The sequence below is a fragment of the Dicentrarchus labrax genome, unplaced genomic scaffold, assembly GCF_905237075.1.
Source record: "Dicentrarchus labrax unplaced genomic scaffold, dlabrax2021, whole genome shotgun sequence".
Taxonomy (NCBI): domain Eukaryota; kingdom Metazoa; phylum Chordata; class Actinopteri; family Moronidae; genus Dicentrarchus; species Dicentrarchus labrax.
The window spans coordinates 34,101,614-34,117,383 of record NW_026136719.1 but is presented as its reverse complement, the minus strand read 5'-3'; the positions used below and the strand labels follow the sequence as shown (position 1 = coordinate 34,117,383).

Genomic DNA, 15,770 nt, shown 5'->3' with positions numbered 1-15,770 from the left:
AACAGCTGAACAGATACTCGTAAATGCCAGTTGCTAGTAAAGTTTGGGCTTCCCTGTACTCTGTAAATTCAGTATAAAATGCATTTTCACAGCCCAGATTCCATGATTACAACAATGGATTCCAGTCTTACTCTGCCGCAGAAATACAGTTTTCACCATCACCATCAATTACTGTTAAGTTACTGTCAGTGGTATTCTGGTGCACTGATGGAAAGAGTGCTGTGGAAATGTACATTACTGAAATATGATCAGTATGATCAGATCAAACATACCTAAACAAGACTGAGGGTCTACAGCTATGCTAGCAGCTCTGTGAGGCTTTACTGAGGCTTTACTGAGGCACAGTGGTTGTGCTAACACACATGTTCACCATCGTGACAAGTGTTGTATGCATGCTAACATTTGCCATTCAACACTGGACATAAAGTACAGCTGAGGCTGGTAGGAGCATGATTAGTTTTGCAGGTATATACCAAAGTTTTGGACAAATTGAAATTTTGAAAAGGCTTGTCTTGATGAAAAGACTTTGAAATGAAAAGACATTTTTATGAAAAAATCAGAAAAGGAAAAGTTGGTTTCCAGTGGAAACAAATGACAGCAGGTTTTTGCGTGGGAACCAAAATGGGCATGTCTATAGGTCGTTGTGCATTGTACAGCAGACTCTGCTGATGATGCATCCACTCAAAACTGGTTGCTGGTTTGCTAGATAGCACCAGGGTTCCAAGAATCTTGAACGGAACCAGTTCAAGAACCAGAACTAATATGTTTCAGCTGGTTCTGAGGGCCTAAATGAAACAGCACCTTAATTAGTGTCATTGGTGTCAAAGGTTACCCTACTATTTCATCTCAAAATGGTTGCTGTGAAAAGGGTCCTTCATTCCGAGGAGAACATGGATGTATGTAACAAATGTCATGTCACTCCATCCTTGTCCTGACCAACGAGAATTCATCTGAAAACCTTGAATGAGTTGTCTTATTTGATCAAAAACTACAAACTTGTATCATATATGGAGCCAAAATCGACGTAGATACAGTGATCTCATGTCTATCTGTGTTCAGAGCTACACAGAGGCAGAGTGGTAGCTGAAATACATGGATGTCTCACCTGTTTGAGGGCCTCCTGTTTGCTCTTGCTGAGCTCCTCATATTTAAGTTTCCACTGACTGAGTTCAGCCTCCAGCCTCTCAATGCTCTTACTTAGTGCAAGCTTGTCTCTAGGGAAGGCACAAAGACACAACACACATTAGTGATTTTCAACACTCATACTGCTCTGGTATGGAGGACTAAAAGTGCCAAAATTAAATAAATAAATAAATACACCATTAAATAATTACTTATATGTATTAATGTCTCATTAATAATTAAAATTGGAATTGAATACATAAATGTGTTATTAAAGGTGTCATTAATTCATTAAAATATCGATTCATTTTATGTAAAAAACATATATAATTATTTCACTATTTAATTAATTATTTTAACTGTGTTGCAGTGCTTCATGAATTTATTTTATCTGTCAAGATTATTATTATTATTATTATTATTATTTTTTAAATATATTTTTTGGGCTTTTATTGCCTTTATTATAGTTGACAGCTGAAGATAGACAGGAAAGGGGGGCAGAGAGAGAGGGGATGACACGCAGCAAAGGGCCACAGATCAGATTCGAACCCTGGGCCGCTGCAGCAATGACTCGGCCTCGGTACATGGGTCGCCAGCTCTACCCACTGAGCTATCCGGGCGCCCCTGTCAAGGTTATTATTACTGTTACTATTACTATTACTATTCACCTCTACGTTGGTTTAGATACTCTTAAACAAAACCTTTATTGCAACGGCTAAAAATCAAGGGGAAGAGGGTTAGAACTGCACTTGGTATGTCAAAATGCCCCGGTCCCTGTGTGTGTTGGCCCTGATACCAGAGAAGCGGTGGACTACTTCTTCTAAATCTGCAGTCACTCTGTGGTCAATATCTTGGTCGGAAAGTGCGGAAATAACTCCAAGAACTTCAATAGGTTCCTCTGCTGTACTCGCTACATGCTCTGGGTCAGCAGGTCCTGCTTCCACATCCTCTGCTAAGTCTAAAATGTCTCTCACCAACTCCCTAGAAAGTTCATGAAGATCCTCCATCGTCTCTATCCAGGCACTATACTTCAGACCAAAGCAATAACTTTGATGGGCGAGTTTGACAGATAAAATAAATTAATAAACTCAATAAAATAAAATAAAACTCAATTTTATTTGGCAAAGTGGTCAGGCCTGGTGAAAAATTTGATATTCTATGTGTCGCTTTACCCATGTCTTCCTTAGGAATCATGCACAATTTCAGGCCATCACCACAAGGTGGCGCTCTTTAAAATGAAGAAGTTTATATCTCCGCATCGGCAAGTGTCATTAAAATGAAACTTGGTACGATGCTTGCCCATGGCTCCCTGAGGCTCGCTAATAAATGTGTCAACAATCCACCACTAGGTGGCGCTCTGGTGGCATCGTAATAGTTATGAATATGAAATTCACAGGACACGTGTAGACTGGTGCTTGTAGCTCACGTACCAAAAATCGTGTTTGTTGTGTTTGTAGCGCCCCCTACAGGATTTTAAAAAAGCAGCCCCGGCGCCACGTTTCACCGATATGTACGGAACTTGGTAGGCACGTGTAACTTGCTGAGATGTACAAAAAAGCCTCTTGGACCCATACCCCAAACCCCACGGGAAGTCGGCCATTTTGATTTTCATTTACACTTTCTGCAAACTTTTCGCGTTGTATTTGAACAAACTCCTCCTAGGGAATTTATCGGATCTACTTCAAAATTTGTCAGTACAGTCAAAAAATGGTGCTGATTAAAAGTTGTGCTATTTGTGCATGTAGGTTAAACGGTGTGTCCGTGGCGTGGCATCAAAGTCAGCCATTTTGAATTCCGTGCTAATTTTCTGTGATTTTTCACCTTGTATTTGAACGAACTCCTCCTAGGGAATTTATCGGATCAACTTCAAATTTAATCAGCGCAATCTAAAGACATTCATGATTAAAAGTTGTGCTATTTACGACATTCCGTCAAATGGCGTGCCCGTGGCGTTGCTTTGAATTTCAACCATTCACCATGAACAGATAGTACTCAACTTCAGTGTACAATGTCCAATCTCCACTAAACTTCACTTGTCTGACAAGAGTCCCGCCCTGAACACATCTACATGACAATATTCAGACATAGTGATAGCACCACCTAGTGGTGAAAGGAAATATATATTTTTTCTTTTATATATATCTCCCAGCAGATTGCCCAGATCCAGCTGAAATTCTTTCAGCAGTCCCTTAGGACGATGACAAAGACATGTCATGAATGTTAAGAATTTTTGTCGAACCTTGTTGCCATGGCGCTGGGGGTTTTTGCCCAGCGCCATGGCAACAAGGTTCGACTTAAAATTCTTTTCTGTTAACATTTGAACACCTTTTGGGGGTCTAAACATGGCCAAACATTCATGAAATTTTTGCACAAAATTCAGTCGTGGCCAACGCTAAGGTATTGTCTTGGTCTCGCGGATGGGCGTGGCATAATGGATTAGACACACCGCCCCAGAATCAGCCCTCAAGACACGTAAGACCGACATGTATGAAAATTGGTACACGTGTATCATGATGGGACAAGCAAAAAAGCCTCTTGGACCCATAACCCAAACCCAACAGGAAGTCGGCCATTTTGATTTTGATTTTCACTTTTTTAAAATCACGTGACGCGACCGCAGCACGCCGAGTTGCGTAGAGTGCGAGGTCCCGCTCAACGCTGCTTGCACGCCTCATTATTCTTAGACCTTTTGACTGCATTTTTGACCCCTGAACATATAAAAAAGGTCTATTTTATTTGGCAAATTTGTCGGGCCTGGTGCAATCTTGGATATTCTTTATGTCGCTTCCAGGTCGGCCACTAGGAAGGCTACTAGGTGACGCTACTTTTAGACAAAGTTTGATAGGCTAATAACTCCTGCATCATTTGTCTCACATTCGAGAACCTTTTATCCATGCATTTGGTGAATGGAGCTGAATCTCCCTATATAGGTCCCGCCCACTTCCGCCTCGAAATGTTGAAAAACTACGCTTTCATGTTTCATCCAAGCCTTTTATCCGATTTGCACGAAACTTTGTACGTAGCATCTGGAGACTGTCCTGGCAAAAAAAGTAATTTAAAGTATTTTGATATTTCAAAGAATAAGCATGTTTTAAAATTAGCACTTCCTGTTGATTTTTCGTCAAAAAAGGAAGTGGGGCTTTTCTCCACATTGGTATGTCCGATTGACACCAACCTTGGGTCAATAGTTCCTTATGTCTTCATTAGGCACCGTGCACAATTTCAGGTCATTGCCACAAGGTGGCGCTGTTTAAAATGAAGAAGTTTATATCTCCGCATCGGCAAGTGTGATTAAAACGAAACTTGGTACGATGATTGCCCATGGCTCCCTGAGGCTCCCCTAAAAAGGAAAAAAAATCAGCTCTGGTGGCTGGGTAAATCACTCTCCGGAGACCGTAATAGTTATGAATATGAAATTCACAGGACATGTGTAGACTGGTGCCTGTAAGTCACATACCAAAAATCATGTTTGTCATGTTTGTAGCGCCCCGTACAGGATTTTTAAAAAGCAGCCCCGGCGCCACGTTTCACCGATATGTATGAAACTCGGTAGGCATGTGTAACGTGCCGAGACGTACAAAGAACCCTTTTGGACCCATGCCCCAAAACTCACAGGAAGTCGGCTATTTTCATTTTAATTTTCACTGTCGTCGGCCATTTTGTGATCATTTTCACTTTTTGGGCTTGTATTTGAAGGAACTCCTCCTAGGGAATTTATCTGATCTGCTTTAAATTTGGTCAGTACAGTGAAAACATGGTGCTGACTGAACGCTGTGCTTTTTGTGACTGTACGTTGAAGGCCGTGTCCGTGGTGTGCCGTCAAAGTTGGCCACTGTGATGCCATTTCCGGCATTTCAGGACTTCTATTTTAACTAACTCCTACAGATTTTATCATATTGACTTCATATTCCATCACTGCAATCTATACACATTGGTGATCATAAGTTAATCAAATATTTACTGTCCGTCAAACTGTGTGTCCGTGGCATGGTGCTGAATTTCCACCTTTCGCAGTGAAAACGATGAAAGTGTCATTTGCAGTGTCTGAAACGTGTGACAACGTAGAGTGGTCTCCTTCAGCTTCTGGCGATGAGGGCTTGGGAGTGGGGTGACGTGAAAATGTCATGTTGTGGTCCGCACGTGTTACGATGGCACGTGACGTGGCCGCAGCACGCCCGAGTTGCGTGGAGTGCGAGGTCCCGCCCAACGCTGCTTGCAGCTTTAAGTATATATGTTTTTTACATAAAACGAATTGGTATTTTAATGAATTAATGACACATTTAAGTAATTATTTAATGATGTATTTAATTATTTAATTTTGGCACTTTTAGTCCTCCATACTCCGGTGCCTGAGTGGGTTATTATCTGAGTCAGCAAATTTCCACCGGGAGTTTATGAATTTAACAGGGGCCTGTTATGTTTTTCTTAATTTCTGTCATATATATATATATAATGTTACAATGTTGGATGTTGATATTAAACAAGGCCAAAGTAACAAATAATGAGGCAAACGTATGTAAAAGTAATCCCTGTGAGGATTTTTTTATATGATTATCTGCTCCAGGCCTAGCACAGCTGAGCATGCCGACGAAGTACAGGGACCCATTCAGTCTGTCAGGTCAGTTATCTGACTGACCACTTAGGAGTCAGGACAAACCATCAAAATGCTTTTGCAGATAGGATTAACTATAGGGGCTGAATGAAGGATCAGTATGAGGTAAATAAGTATGCTTTTGAGGAGTGAATCATGCAAAGCTACTCTTGTGGAGTCTAAGACTAAGAATATAGAGCTGAAAATGAGCATGTTAGGTCCACTTCAAAAAAAGTTGGACTGACTGAATTCAACAGTTACATCACAATTCATGTCTCTGCTCCAGTTTCCCTTACTCTCTCTCTTTCAGCAGGACTTTCTGGGACTCATCCAGGCGAAGCTGCAGGGCGTTGAGTTTGCTGGAGTCCTCCTCCACCGTGCTAATGTCCTCCCACAGCTGCCGGCTGCGTTCCTGCCTGCTCAGACCGGAGGATGAGCGTGAGTTGGCCAGGTTGCCACTGCCACGACTTTCCCAGTCCTCTGGGTCGCCTTCAGGGGCTCTGGAACGAAGGACCGACTCCAGCACCTCCAAGTCCTGGCAGAGAAAATGAGACCAGTATATCGGTTTGTTGATATAAAGGGAATACTGATGTATTACTGAAACTCAGATATCACAGCGACATCACTATAACAAGAAACATGAGCTTTTGGCAAGTACAATGTTATCATAGCTGATAATGACAGCCAATAATTGAAAAAATTGAATTATTCTTTAATTCAAACCGATACTACAGGGAAATAGTCCCATAATGGCAGATAAAGTGGTTATATGAAAAAAATAGAGTAAATGAAAGAAAGGTAGATTCACTTTCAATGGGAAAAAGTCAGGATGCATGGGGCAAAAATAAATATATGGATAAATAATAATATAATAATAAATAAAATGAGGGCAGTGCAACTAATATTAGTAATCAAAGCCAATCAGAATTCACATTACATCCACAGACATGCAACACATAAGACGTGACCACATTTTAATAGCTTGTTCACAATAATTTGGTCAAATGGTGGGTACCACAGTTTTTTTTTATTTCACAATATTGATTCATATAATGAAAGAGGTTTCTAGAAAGCCTACTGAGGACATCTTATGGATAACATGGTCATAAGATGGTGAGGATAGTTATATAGTTTCAACAATGCAAATTCACATGTCAAAGTTGAACTCGTCACAGAATAATTTGAAAGTGGCGGTTTAGCTTAGCTCCCCTGTGAGTGATTCCATCAAAATGAACTGATTTTGCCACAAAATGTCACCGTTCTAAAAGCTGGTGTGGCCGTGCCTTTGTTGCTGTTCTAGAGTCTTCTCAAAGGTTTTCCAGCAGATTTGCTAATAAATACATACAGTGAATGTAAATATCACGTAATCCCACTTGTGTTGTGAATTGCAGCAATATGATGTTCTCTGTGAGGCTCTAAAGGTGAGGTTCTTGCTCTTGTCCGTGTGTAATAGCAGTTTGTGATTACATGTCCCTGGAATAACACGTTCATTCTTTAAACATTCAATAACTCCTTACAAAACATCAGCAGGGATAAAGGCTTCCTTTCAGTTTCAGTTGGGGCAAATAAAATATCTGTCTCATTCCGAACTAGCCACATCTCTTGTGGGCCTCTTCTGCAACTATATTTCGCTCTTCTGTCCACACTGTTTTCCGCTCCACCCTCTGTGCCTCCCTGCAGAGGCTGCAAATCAAACTGTTTCATCCGGAGGATCATCTAAGGTTCCTGCCAATGTGCTGTTATAGCAGAGCCCTGATACTAATGGGTGGGTTCTCATGACCAAACATTTTCACATCTCATTTTATTTAATGGCCTTAACAGAACATTAAATTGGAAATGTAGAACTTTTCCTCTTCTCCAAGTAGTAAATATGTCTGCTTTGGCACTACAACAGTAAAAATCCAAATGTTTCCCCGCCCTATATCTTTTACAGCATCTGCCAGATGTAAAATGTGAGGTCTCTGTCTCCCACAGGCTCCATAACGCTGTGTGGTTCTTTAAGATAATCATCATGTTGCCTTTAAGAGGTCCTCGTAAATATCTAATTCTGTGACTGAGAGCTGTAAAGATATCCTTGGTTGAAAACATAATGGCCCTATGAGAGAATTTTATTTAGTGTGAGTTGTTTGAAATAAAGCAGCACAGAGCTCCTTTGTGCTGCAGTGACAGGATGCTGATAGAAGTGCACATCAGATATTTAATATTTTGGTGCATTTCAACATGCATTGTGTTGTTATGATGGATAACAAGACGAAGAGTCTACAGCCATGCTAGCGGATGCTCAGCTACGCAAACATGCTGATATTTGGCAAGTATGATGTTTACTGGGGATGAGTGAGTACACCATTATCTGTATCTGTTCAAACAATTAGATTATCTGTATTTGCATCTATACTCAAAATAGACAGGGCTTAAAGCAGAAACTTTTTCTATCAAATTCTTAATCATTCATTCTTGTAATTGGTATTAAATGCAAATTCAAACATTAAGTTGTTTCAGCAACTCTGTGTCTAAGTGCATTTTACCTGCCAACATTTAAATCTGTTTGAACACATGGTTTCAACTGATTTCCACATTTATACTACATTTATGACATTTTTTGGCAATAAACATGTCAAATTTTAACCAATGTAGCCCAGAATGGACAAACCAAACACTGGCAGGACCTTTCACATTTTTCTCCCCATTGTAGTTTCTACTACACGCTTGGAAGGGGAGGGTTGGAATCTGCAACTACACCTCCTTAGATCCTTAGTTACAAATCAATAATAAACACACAATTGTGTGGTTGTGTTTGAAATGCATTGAGGTCAACCTACAAATGAGGCTGTTTTTTCCCATTTCTGAGAAACTGAATTTTAGGACATACAACTGACTGATGAAAAGCATGTAACATCCTTCCGAGGTTGAGGTGTGTTTAACAGAAAACAGAGCTGTGATGCTGCTGCTGTCATTACTGCTCATCCCCAACAGAGGGACCCAGTGTGTAACAGATGTCAGTAAGTTGAACCGTACTGTGCCACATGTGGAAGTACTCAGTGTGTGTGAGAATCAGAACAATGGAAGGAGACAGGAAATGAGGCTGTGCTGTGTGTGAGCACCAGTTAGCCGCCGTTCCATGACTACCACTGCTGTCACCACTGACAGACATATTATCAAGGTTTACTTGGAATGCTACAGCCTCAAAGTGTATTTCTGTGTGTGTGTGTGTGTGTGTGTGTGTGTGTGCGCGCGTGTGTTACCATGGAAACCCCGCCAGAGCTAGCTGAAGGTCAATTCTGATAGGCAAGGACAGTGATCTTTACTCACTGCTGCTTTGACACAAACACTTTCATTATGAGGTTACAGTTAATGCACACATATGTATGTGTGTATGTATTCGTGCGTGTGTGTGTAGTATACAACTGCCAAGAAACATAGGGACACACCACAGCTATATACACATGCTGGGAGCCCCGTAAGATCCAGTGTAACTGCTGGTCAAAGCAGTGTTATTAAAGTGCTACTGTTAGTGTGACTGCTGCTTCTATAATTTCTGACACAATGTATAGTGAGTATAGTGTGGTGTTTTGTTTTGCCTCTGTTCTATGTGCCTTGTTCCAGGTACCGCCCTCCCCTCCGACTGGTCAGGCGCACCTGCATTAGTTTAGCAATCATTCCAACGGATTTAAAACAAGGACAGAAGAAGCAGACGAGGCCAGTGGGCCAAACCGCCAGATAGCTATGTGCTGCTGTACGTTGTGTGTGCGTGTGCATGTGCGCGTGCGTGTGCGCTACTGGAACGTCCTGGAGTGGCCTTCTCAGACACCATATTTAAATCCGATTCAAAATCTTTGGTGGGATATAAAGTAGTAGTAGTACGTAAGTAAAAATATGTACTTGACTCTGTAAATCTGATACTTAAAGCTGCTCTAGGTAATACAACAAAAACTTTTTGTCATGTTGTCTGAATCTTTCACTATATCCTGACAGTACATTAGACTGATAATCTCTGAAAAAATCTGGTTCCTCTGGCTCCTCCTAATGCTCCTAATGGCATTTGCAAGAATCCACCTGGCCTGAACGAAAACAACCAATGGGACTCTCAACTCTCTCAACTACCTTTAGGCCACCAACCCAAAGTGTATCTTTCTTGGCTCTGATTGGTTGTTCTCATTCAGGCCTGGTGGATTCTTATAAATCTGAAAAAAAATCTGTGGACCTTTTCCTTAACATACTAAATATAGTCCTTAGTCAATGATTTTCCAGAACATTTTCAACTACTAAAGCCCGTCTTTTTCATGACAACAGATGTTAAAATGAGATCAGTGAAAATGTTGCAGAACAAGAAAATGGCATTGTTATTTCGTTTCAATCTGTGTGTACAGTTGTGCTCGTAAATTTACATACCCCTGGCCATTTTTTGTAAAATATGACTGATCGTCACACACGTTTAAATGATTTTCGTAGCTCTTGAGAGCACATCCCTGCACATTTTATGTAAGGCTGCACTGAATTTGCTGGACACTGAGCCATGGGGAAAGCAAAAGAACTGTCAAAAGACCTCAGACAAAAGGTAGTTGAACTTTATAAATCTGGAAAAGTATATAAAAAGATCTCCAAAGATTTGAAAATGGCAATTGGTAGTGTTCAAACTCTGATAAAGAAGTGGAAAAGTAGGGGTTCTGTTGACACCAAGACATGTCCAGGTAGACCAACGAAGATTTCAGCCACAACTGTAAGAAAGATTTGTAGGGATGCAAAGAAAAACACACAAGCAACTTCTGCTGAAATACAGGCTTCTCTGGAAAAAATTGGTGTGGCTGTTTCAAGATAGAAGGTACTTGAACAAAAATGGGCTGCATGATAGAGTCGCCAGAAAAAAGCCTTTACTGCACCAACGCCACAAAACAGCCCACTTGCAATATGCCAAACAGCACCTAGACAAGCCTCAAAACCTCTGGAAGAAAGTCATTTGGAGTGATGAAACCAAAATTGAACTTGAAATGTTTGGAGAGGAGTCAACAAGGCCTATGATGAACACACCATCACTACTGCGAAGCATGGAGGTGGATGTTTTTATTTTTTTGTGTTTTTTTGGGGGGGGGTGAGCTACAGCGGCACAGGACATTTAGTTAAAATTTATGAAAATATGAATGCAGCATGTTATCAGAAAACATTGGAGGACATTTTGCATTCATCAGCCTGAAAGCTGCGCATGGGACACAGTTGGACTATTTAACATGACAATGATCCTAAACACAAGGCCAAGACAACCCTCCAGTGGCTCCAGCAGAAGAAAGTGAAGGTTCTGGAGTGGCCATCACAGTCTCCTGACCTCAGTATCATTGAGCCACTTTGTGGAGATCTCAAACGTGCAGTTCATGCAAGACAACCCAAGAATTTACAGGACCTGGAAGCTTTTTGCCAAGAAGAATGGGCAAAATAAAGGGCCTCATCCACAACTATCACAAAAGACTGCAAGCTGTCACTGATCCTAAAGGGGGCAACACACATTATTAAGATGTCAGGGTATGCAGACTTTTGAACGGGGAGCATCTCAGTATTTTCTTTATTGCTGTGTTTTGTTTAATGATTGGGCTATTCTGTGATGCCTTATAGTTTAATTTGAAGTCCACTAAAAATAAATGTTGGCTTGGTCACTCATGTTTTCTTTATAGAATGGTACACATTTTACAAATTCTGCCAGGGGTATGTAAATTTATGAGCACAACTGTATTCAGCACCTCATTTACTAAGACAGCAACTCATTATGCAGTCAGCTCTGGGACTGATCTTCGTACTGCCCTCCAGGACAGGTAAGTGAAGGAGAGCTCAGCAGTGGAAGATCAGAGAAGGAATAATAATAATACATTATTTACTTTACTTGCGGCCCAACTTCACCAGAGAAAAACTGTTAACACATTACTCATAAAATTATGACATTGTAATCTTTAGCATGTATCGAATTATGAATACATTAAGAGGAAATAAACACTTCAGAGAGAGAGAGAGTTTGGAGATGGAGATGATGGTGTTTTGGATGTTAACACTTGGGGAAAAGCAGCCAAATACACACTTAAATGCCAAAAACAAAGCTCTCAACGGCAGACTGTCTCCGTACTGTTTGAAATGATTCTAACATAGGTGGTAAAAGAGGTTAGTGGTGTTTGAGACTATTGTGGAAACTGGTCTGCAGTATTATTTGTAAAGCATGGTTTTCTGGTCTGTGTCAGCTAAGGTGGGAAGTAACAAGGTATAAATACTTAAGTCGTTTTTTCAGGTATCTGTACTTATATAGTAGTATTTATTTTTTACTTTTATTCCCGACATTTTTACACAAACATCTGCATTTTCTACTCACATTTTTTCAACACAGGCCTTAATTTAGTTTTTAATGCATTTGAGGGGAATTAGCGATTATTTTTATTTTGCATCATTGCCCGCCTTCCCAAGATCCAGACATATCACATGTGACAGACGTAACAAGAAGAAAATGACGTAAAAGACTAAACAGACAGAGAGAGAGATTCGACCCTGTTTGAAGTTTCAGTTATCTTTGTACAGAAACAGCTGGTAGAAAAGTCCTTCAGAGAAACCAGAGAGAAATCAGTACTCTTTACTTTTATACTTTGACTTCATTTCAGAGCCTGTTCTTCTTCACTTTTACTTGAGTAAAGAAGTTGAATCAGTACTTCCACTTTTACCAAATTTACTGCCAACATCCATGCTGTGCAGATGAGTTCAAAGAGTTGTCCAAATTATGAAAAATATTGTTGCAGACTAGAGTGGGTCATTTGATTTCTATTGTCACACGGTACATATTGTCACATATGTTCAGTTTATCAAACTGGATAAAAAGTCAATGTATGACAGCTTCTGGCAGACAACCACAACGCTGATGCAGGCACAAAGGGGATATGACGCCATTAACAGGAGACAGGTGAAACGCAGTGTTACCTGAATAAAATGAGAGATTTCTCTGGGTTTGAATATTTTGGGAAACATTTGGGATAATGGAAGTACACAACTCAACTACATATAGAACATAGAGCTAGACTTTATAGACATTTGAATGCACAAGTGTTACTTACATATTTTGGCTTTGACAAATGAATAGAAATTACGTGACATGTTGAGAAAGGCTATGTTGTAGGGTTGGACTATCAGTAATTTGACTTCCAGAAGTCCCTGTTTCACTTTGGCTCGCTACCTCCTCAGTACTAAATGGCCTCCACAGAGCATTTCAAAGTGGCTGGAGGCTGAGCTATGATGGTACTTAATGCTAACATCACATAGCTTGAATTCCTGTATCTGTGTGTGTAAAAAAGGTTCAGGTTTAGGATGGTCTGCACAAACCAGGCTGACAGAGAGAAGAAGTACTGCAGCATTACAGAGCCCTCAGGGATAAGCAAGTATCATGAGAGAGAGAGAGAGAGAGAGAGAGAGAGAGAGAGAGAGAGAGAGAGAGAGAGAGAGAGAGAGAGAGAGAGAGAGAGTGTGTGTGTGTGTGTGTGTGTGTGTGTGTGTGTGTGTGTGTGTGTGTGTGTGTGTCTGGGTACCCACACTGCTAGTGTCTCTTAAATAGAATAAACCCCCCCAAACACACACACCTTGGGTGAGTGATGTAGGCCTAGAGACACCGCAGTCAGTGTGGCCTACATTCACTGGGGCTCAGGTCATATTGTCCATTAAGCAGCAGAGGACATCAGCACACTGATATCACTGCATTTCATATCTACATGACCGGGTCTATCATCAGGCTGCTGTCCTGAATGAGCACCCAGAGAACAATCAGACCCCCTTTCATATTCAAAGACACAACAGATGTGAGTTTTTAACTAGTTTGCATACAAATAATTAGTCAGCAGCACAGAACACAACCCCATGCAAATTTACATACCAACATACAAACCAAAAAGTACAAAGGCAGCTGAAACTGCTACTTATAGCATTACAGCAGCAATGTGCGGGGCTTAGCCATTTAGAAAAGTTAGGTTTAGGAAAATACTAAAAGATTTCCTTCTATATTTACAGCACAGCTGCCAGCAAGTTGCTGTATTTAGATTTACAATAAACTACTGGAACTGTGCTGAAACGCAATGTACAGTGTATAGAGTAATACTATATTACTACAACAGTATTTTACTGTATTTAAACTGTATATTGTAATTTGTTCTATTTCTGCTGTATTATATTATATTGTACTGTAATATATCCTGTTATATGAATATTGATATATTACTGCTAATTATAATAATTACTAATACTTATTATTAATATTATTACTACTAATAATTATATAATCTTCAGTTACTACTATTGTAATATTACTATATTAAATGTAATGTAAAATATTCACGCTTTATAAAAATTACCCACAATGCAATATAAGTAATAAATAAATGGGGCATTGTACGGTAGGTTTTTGCAGTACGGTGCTTAGTAAATGGTAAATGGACCTGTACTTTTATGGCGCCTTTCTAAGTACATCCATGCATTCCACCACCTCCATATGCAGACTTTCTCACTCTTTATACTACATCACCTGACTTTGACGGCAGCCACATCCAGAACTAGCGGCAGAGGCATACCTGTAGTGTCATATTTTGAAGCAGAGGGCCACTGACCTAGCTGCTGTATTTGACAACTTAGGAGTGAGGCCGGGTTGAATAAGAGAAATCTCTACTGAGGGCAAAAAATGCACTTTACCCAGACCCATCTGCATTGTGAATGAAAACATGTATTCTAATCCCAACGTACAGTGCAGACTCACCTTTTGCTGAGCCATCTTTTGTCCGTCCAAGTCCACGTCCCTCACTGGTTCTGGCTCCGGAGACCCCGGTGGGCCCTCCCCAACCCTGTCCAGTTTGCCATCAGTATGGACCTGAGAGGAGGATAATGAGGCAGGGGAGGAGGGATGGATGGATGGAGAGGAGGAGGAGGAAGCCCCACGAGGGTGTGCGGGGGAGGAAGATGGAGAGGTGGCAGACGTAGGGGGGGCCGTGTGGTCACCACGGAGGCGCAGTGTCTCCTGCCGTAGGGTCTCGTTCTCTGAGGCCAGTTCCTGCCGTTCCCGCCGAACACTGGTCAGCTCCTTGGTGAGGGTATCCAGCCGCTGTCTCAGCTGACGAACTTCGTCACGTGCACGGTTACGCTCCGCACGAACCTGGGAAAAATTCAGACTAAATTTATCAGCCCCAAGGCTATTGGTTTCTTGCTGATTTAAACTGTAAAAACAAGTCATGATACCGTTTCATTTTTCACTGCAGTTTTTAGCAAACACTACTCAAACAGGAGGAAATAGTCAATTTGTTGGGGACTATTTTCAGTGGTGGATTAATTCACATTTGGTGCTATGGTGCTATTTGTGGTAGCAGGACGGTGTATGTGTGACTGAGTCAAAAATAAGCTACACTGTGTTTACAGTATTTGTTATTAGGATAAATTCAGTATTTGTAATTTAATATTTTGTCATATTTGGTGAAACTTTCACTATATCCTGAAAGCATATAAGTAGTTTTTCCATTTTTATTCTACCATTGCTTCTCTGCTGTGATTGACCCCCCACTTTGATCAGCCCCCTACCCTTATTCTTTCATCCTGCCCGCTGTGAGCGTGCCCAGCCGATGCATCTGTCGACCACACACTTGACCTTTGTGTGGTGCATGTACAAAAGGGCGAGTGTTGCTCAGTGCTCACACAGAGACAGCATCATCATGGATAAACCTCCTGAATGTCAGACTGAGGACTGAAGAATCAACAAGGCCATACTTAAAGGTCCACTGTTTAACATTCAGGAGGCTCTATTGGCAGAAAAAAACTGTTCTGTGTTATACTTTGTTAAAGAAAATTATCAAATTGACAATGTGATACAAAATTATAACAAAGTAGTTTGAACAACTTTTTCTAAGTAGCTTTAGGTAACCAAACAAGATTTATTACCAGCATAGCTGCTGTACTAAAATTTCTAAGTAGCTGATGGTGAGATGGGGTTAAAAGCAGGCTACTGCTACTGCAATTTGGGTGCCCTATTTATGTTTTATTTATTTAAAAACCCTACACAGGTTGCAGTTTC

General features: G+C 40.7%; 1 protein-coding gene across 2 annotated transcripts in view; it reads right to left on the bottom strand.

Annotated features, from left to right (window-relative positions):
* The window catches only part of ccdc102a (coiled-coil domain containing 102A), an 87,746-nt gene that overhangs the window by 28,667 nt on the left and 43,309 nt on the right, over positions 1-15,770 (bottom strand). For both annotated transcript variants that reach the window (XM_051380014.1, XM_051380013.1), the window contains 3 exons: positions 14,469-14,861; positions 6,010-6,248; positions 1,106-1,214 (listed from right to left, as the gene is read on the bottom strand). In XM_051380014.1, coding sequence (XP_051235974.1) covers positions 1,106-1,214; positions 6,010-6,248; positions 14,469-14,861 — 741 coding nt within the window. The remainder of the gene's footprint in view (positions 1-1,105; positions 1,215-6,009; positions 6,249-14,468; positions 14,862-15,770) is intronic.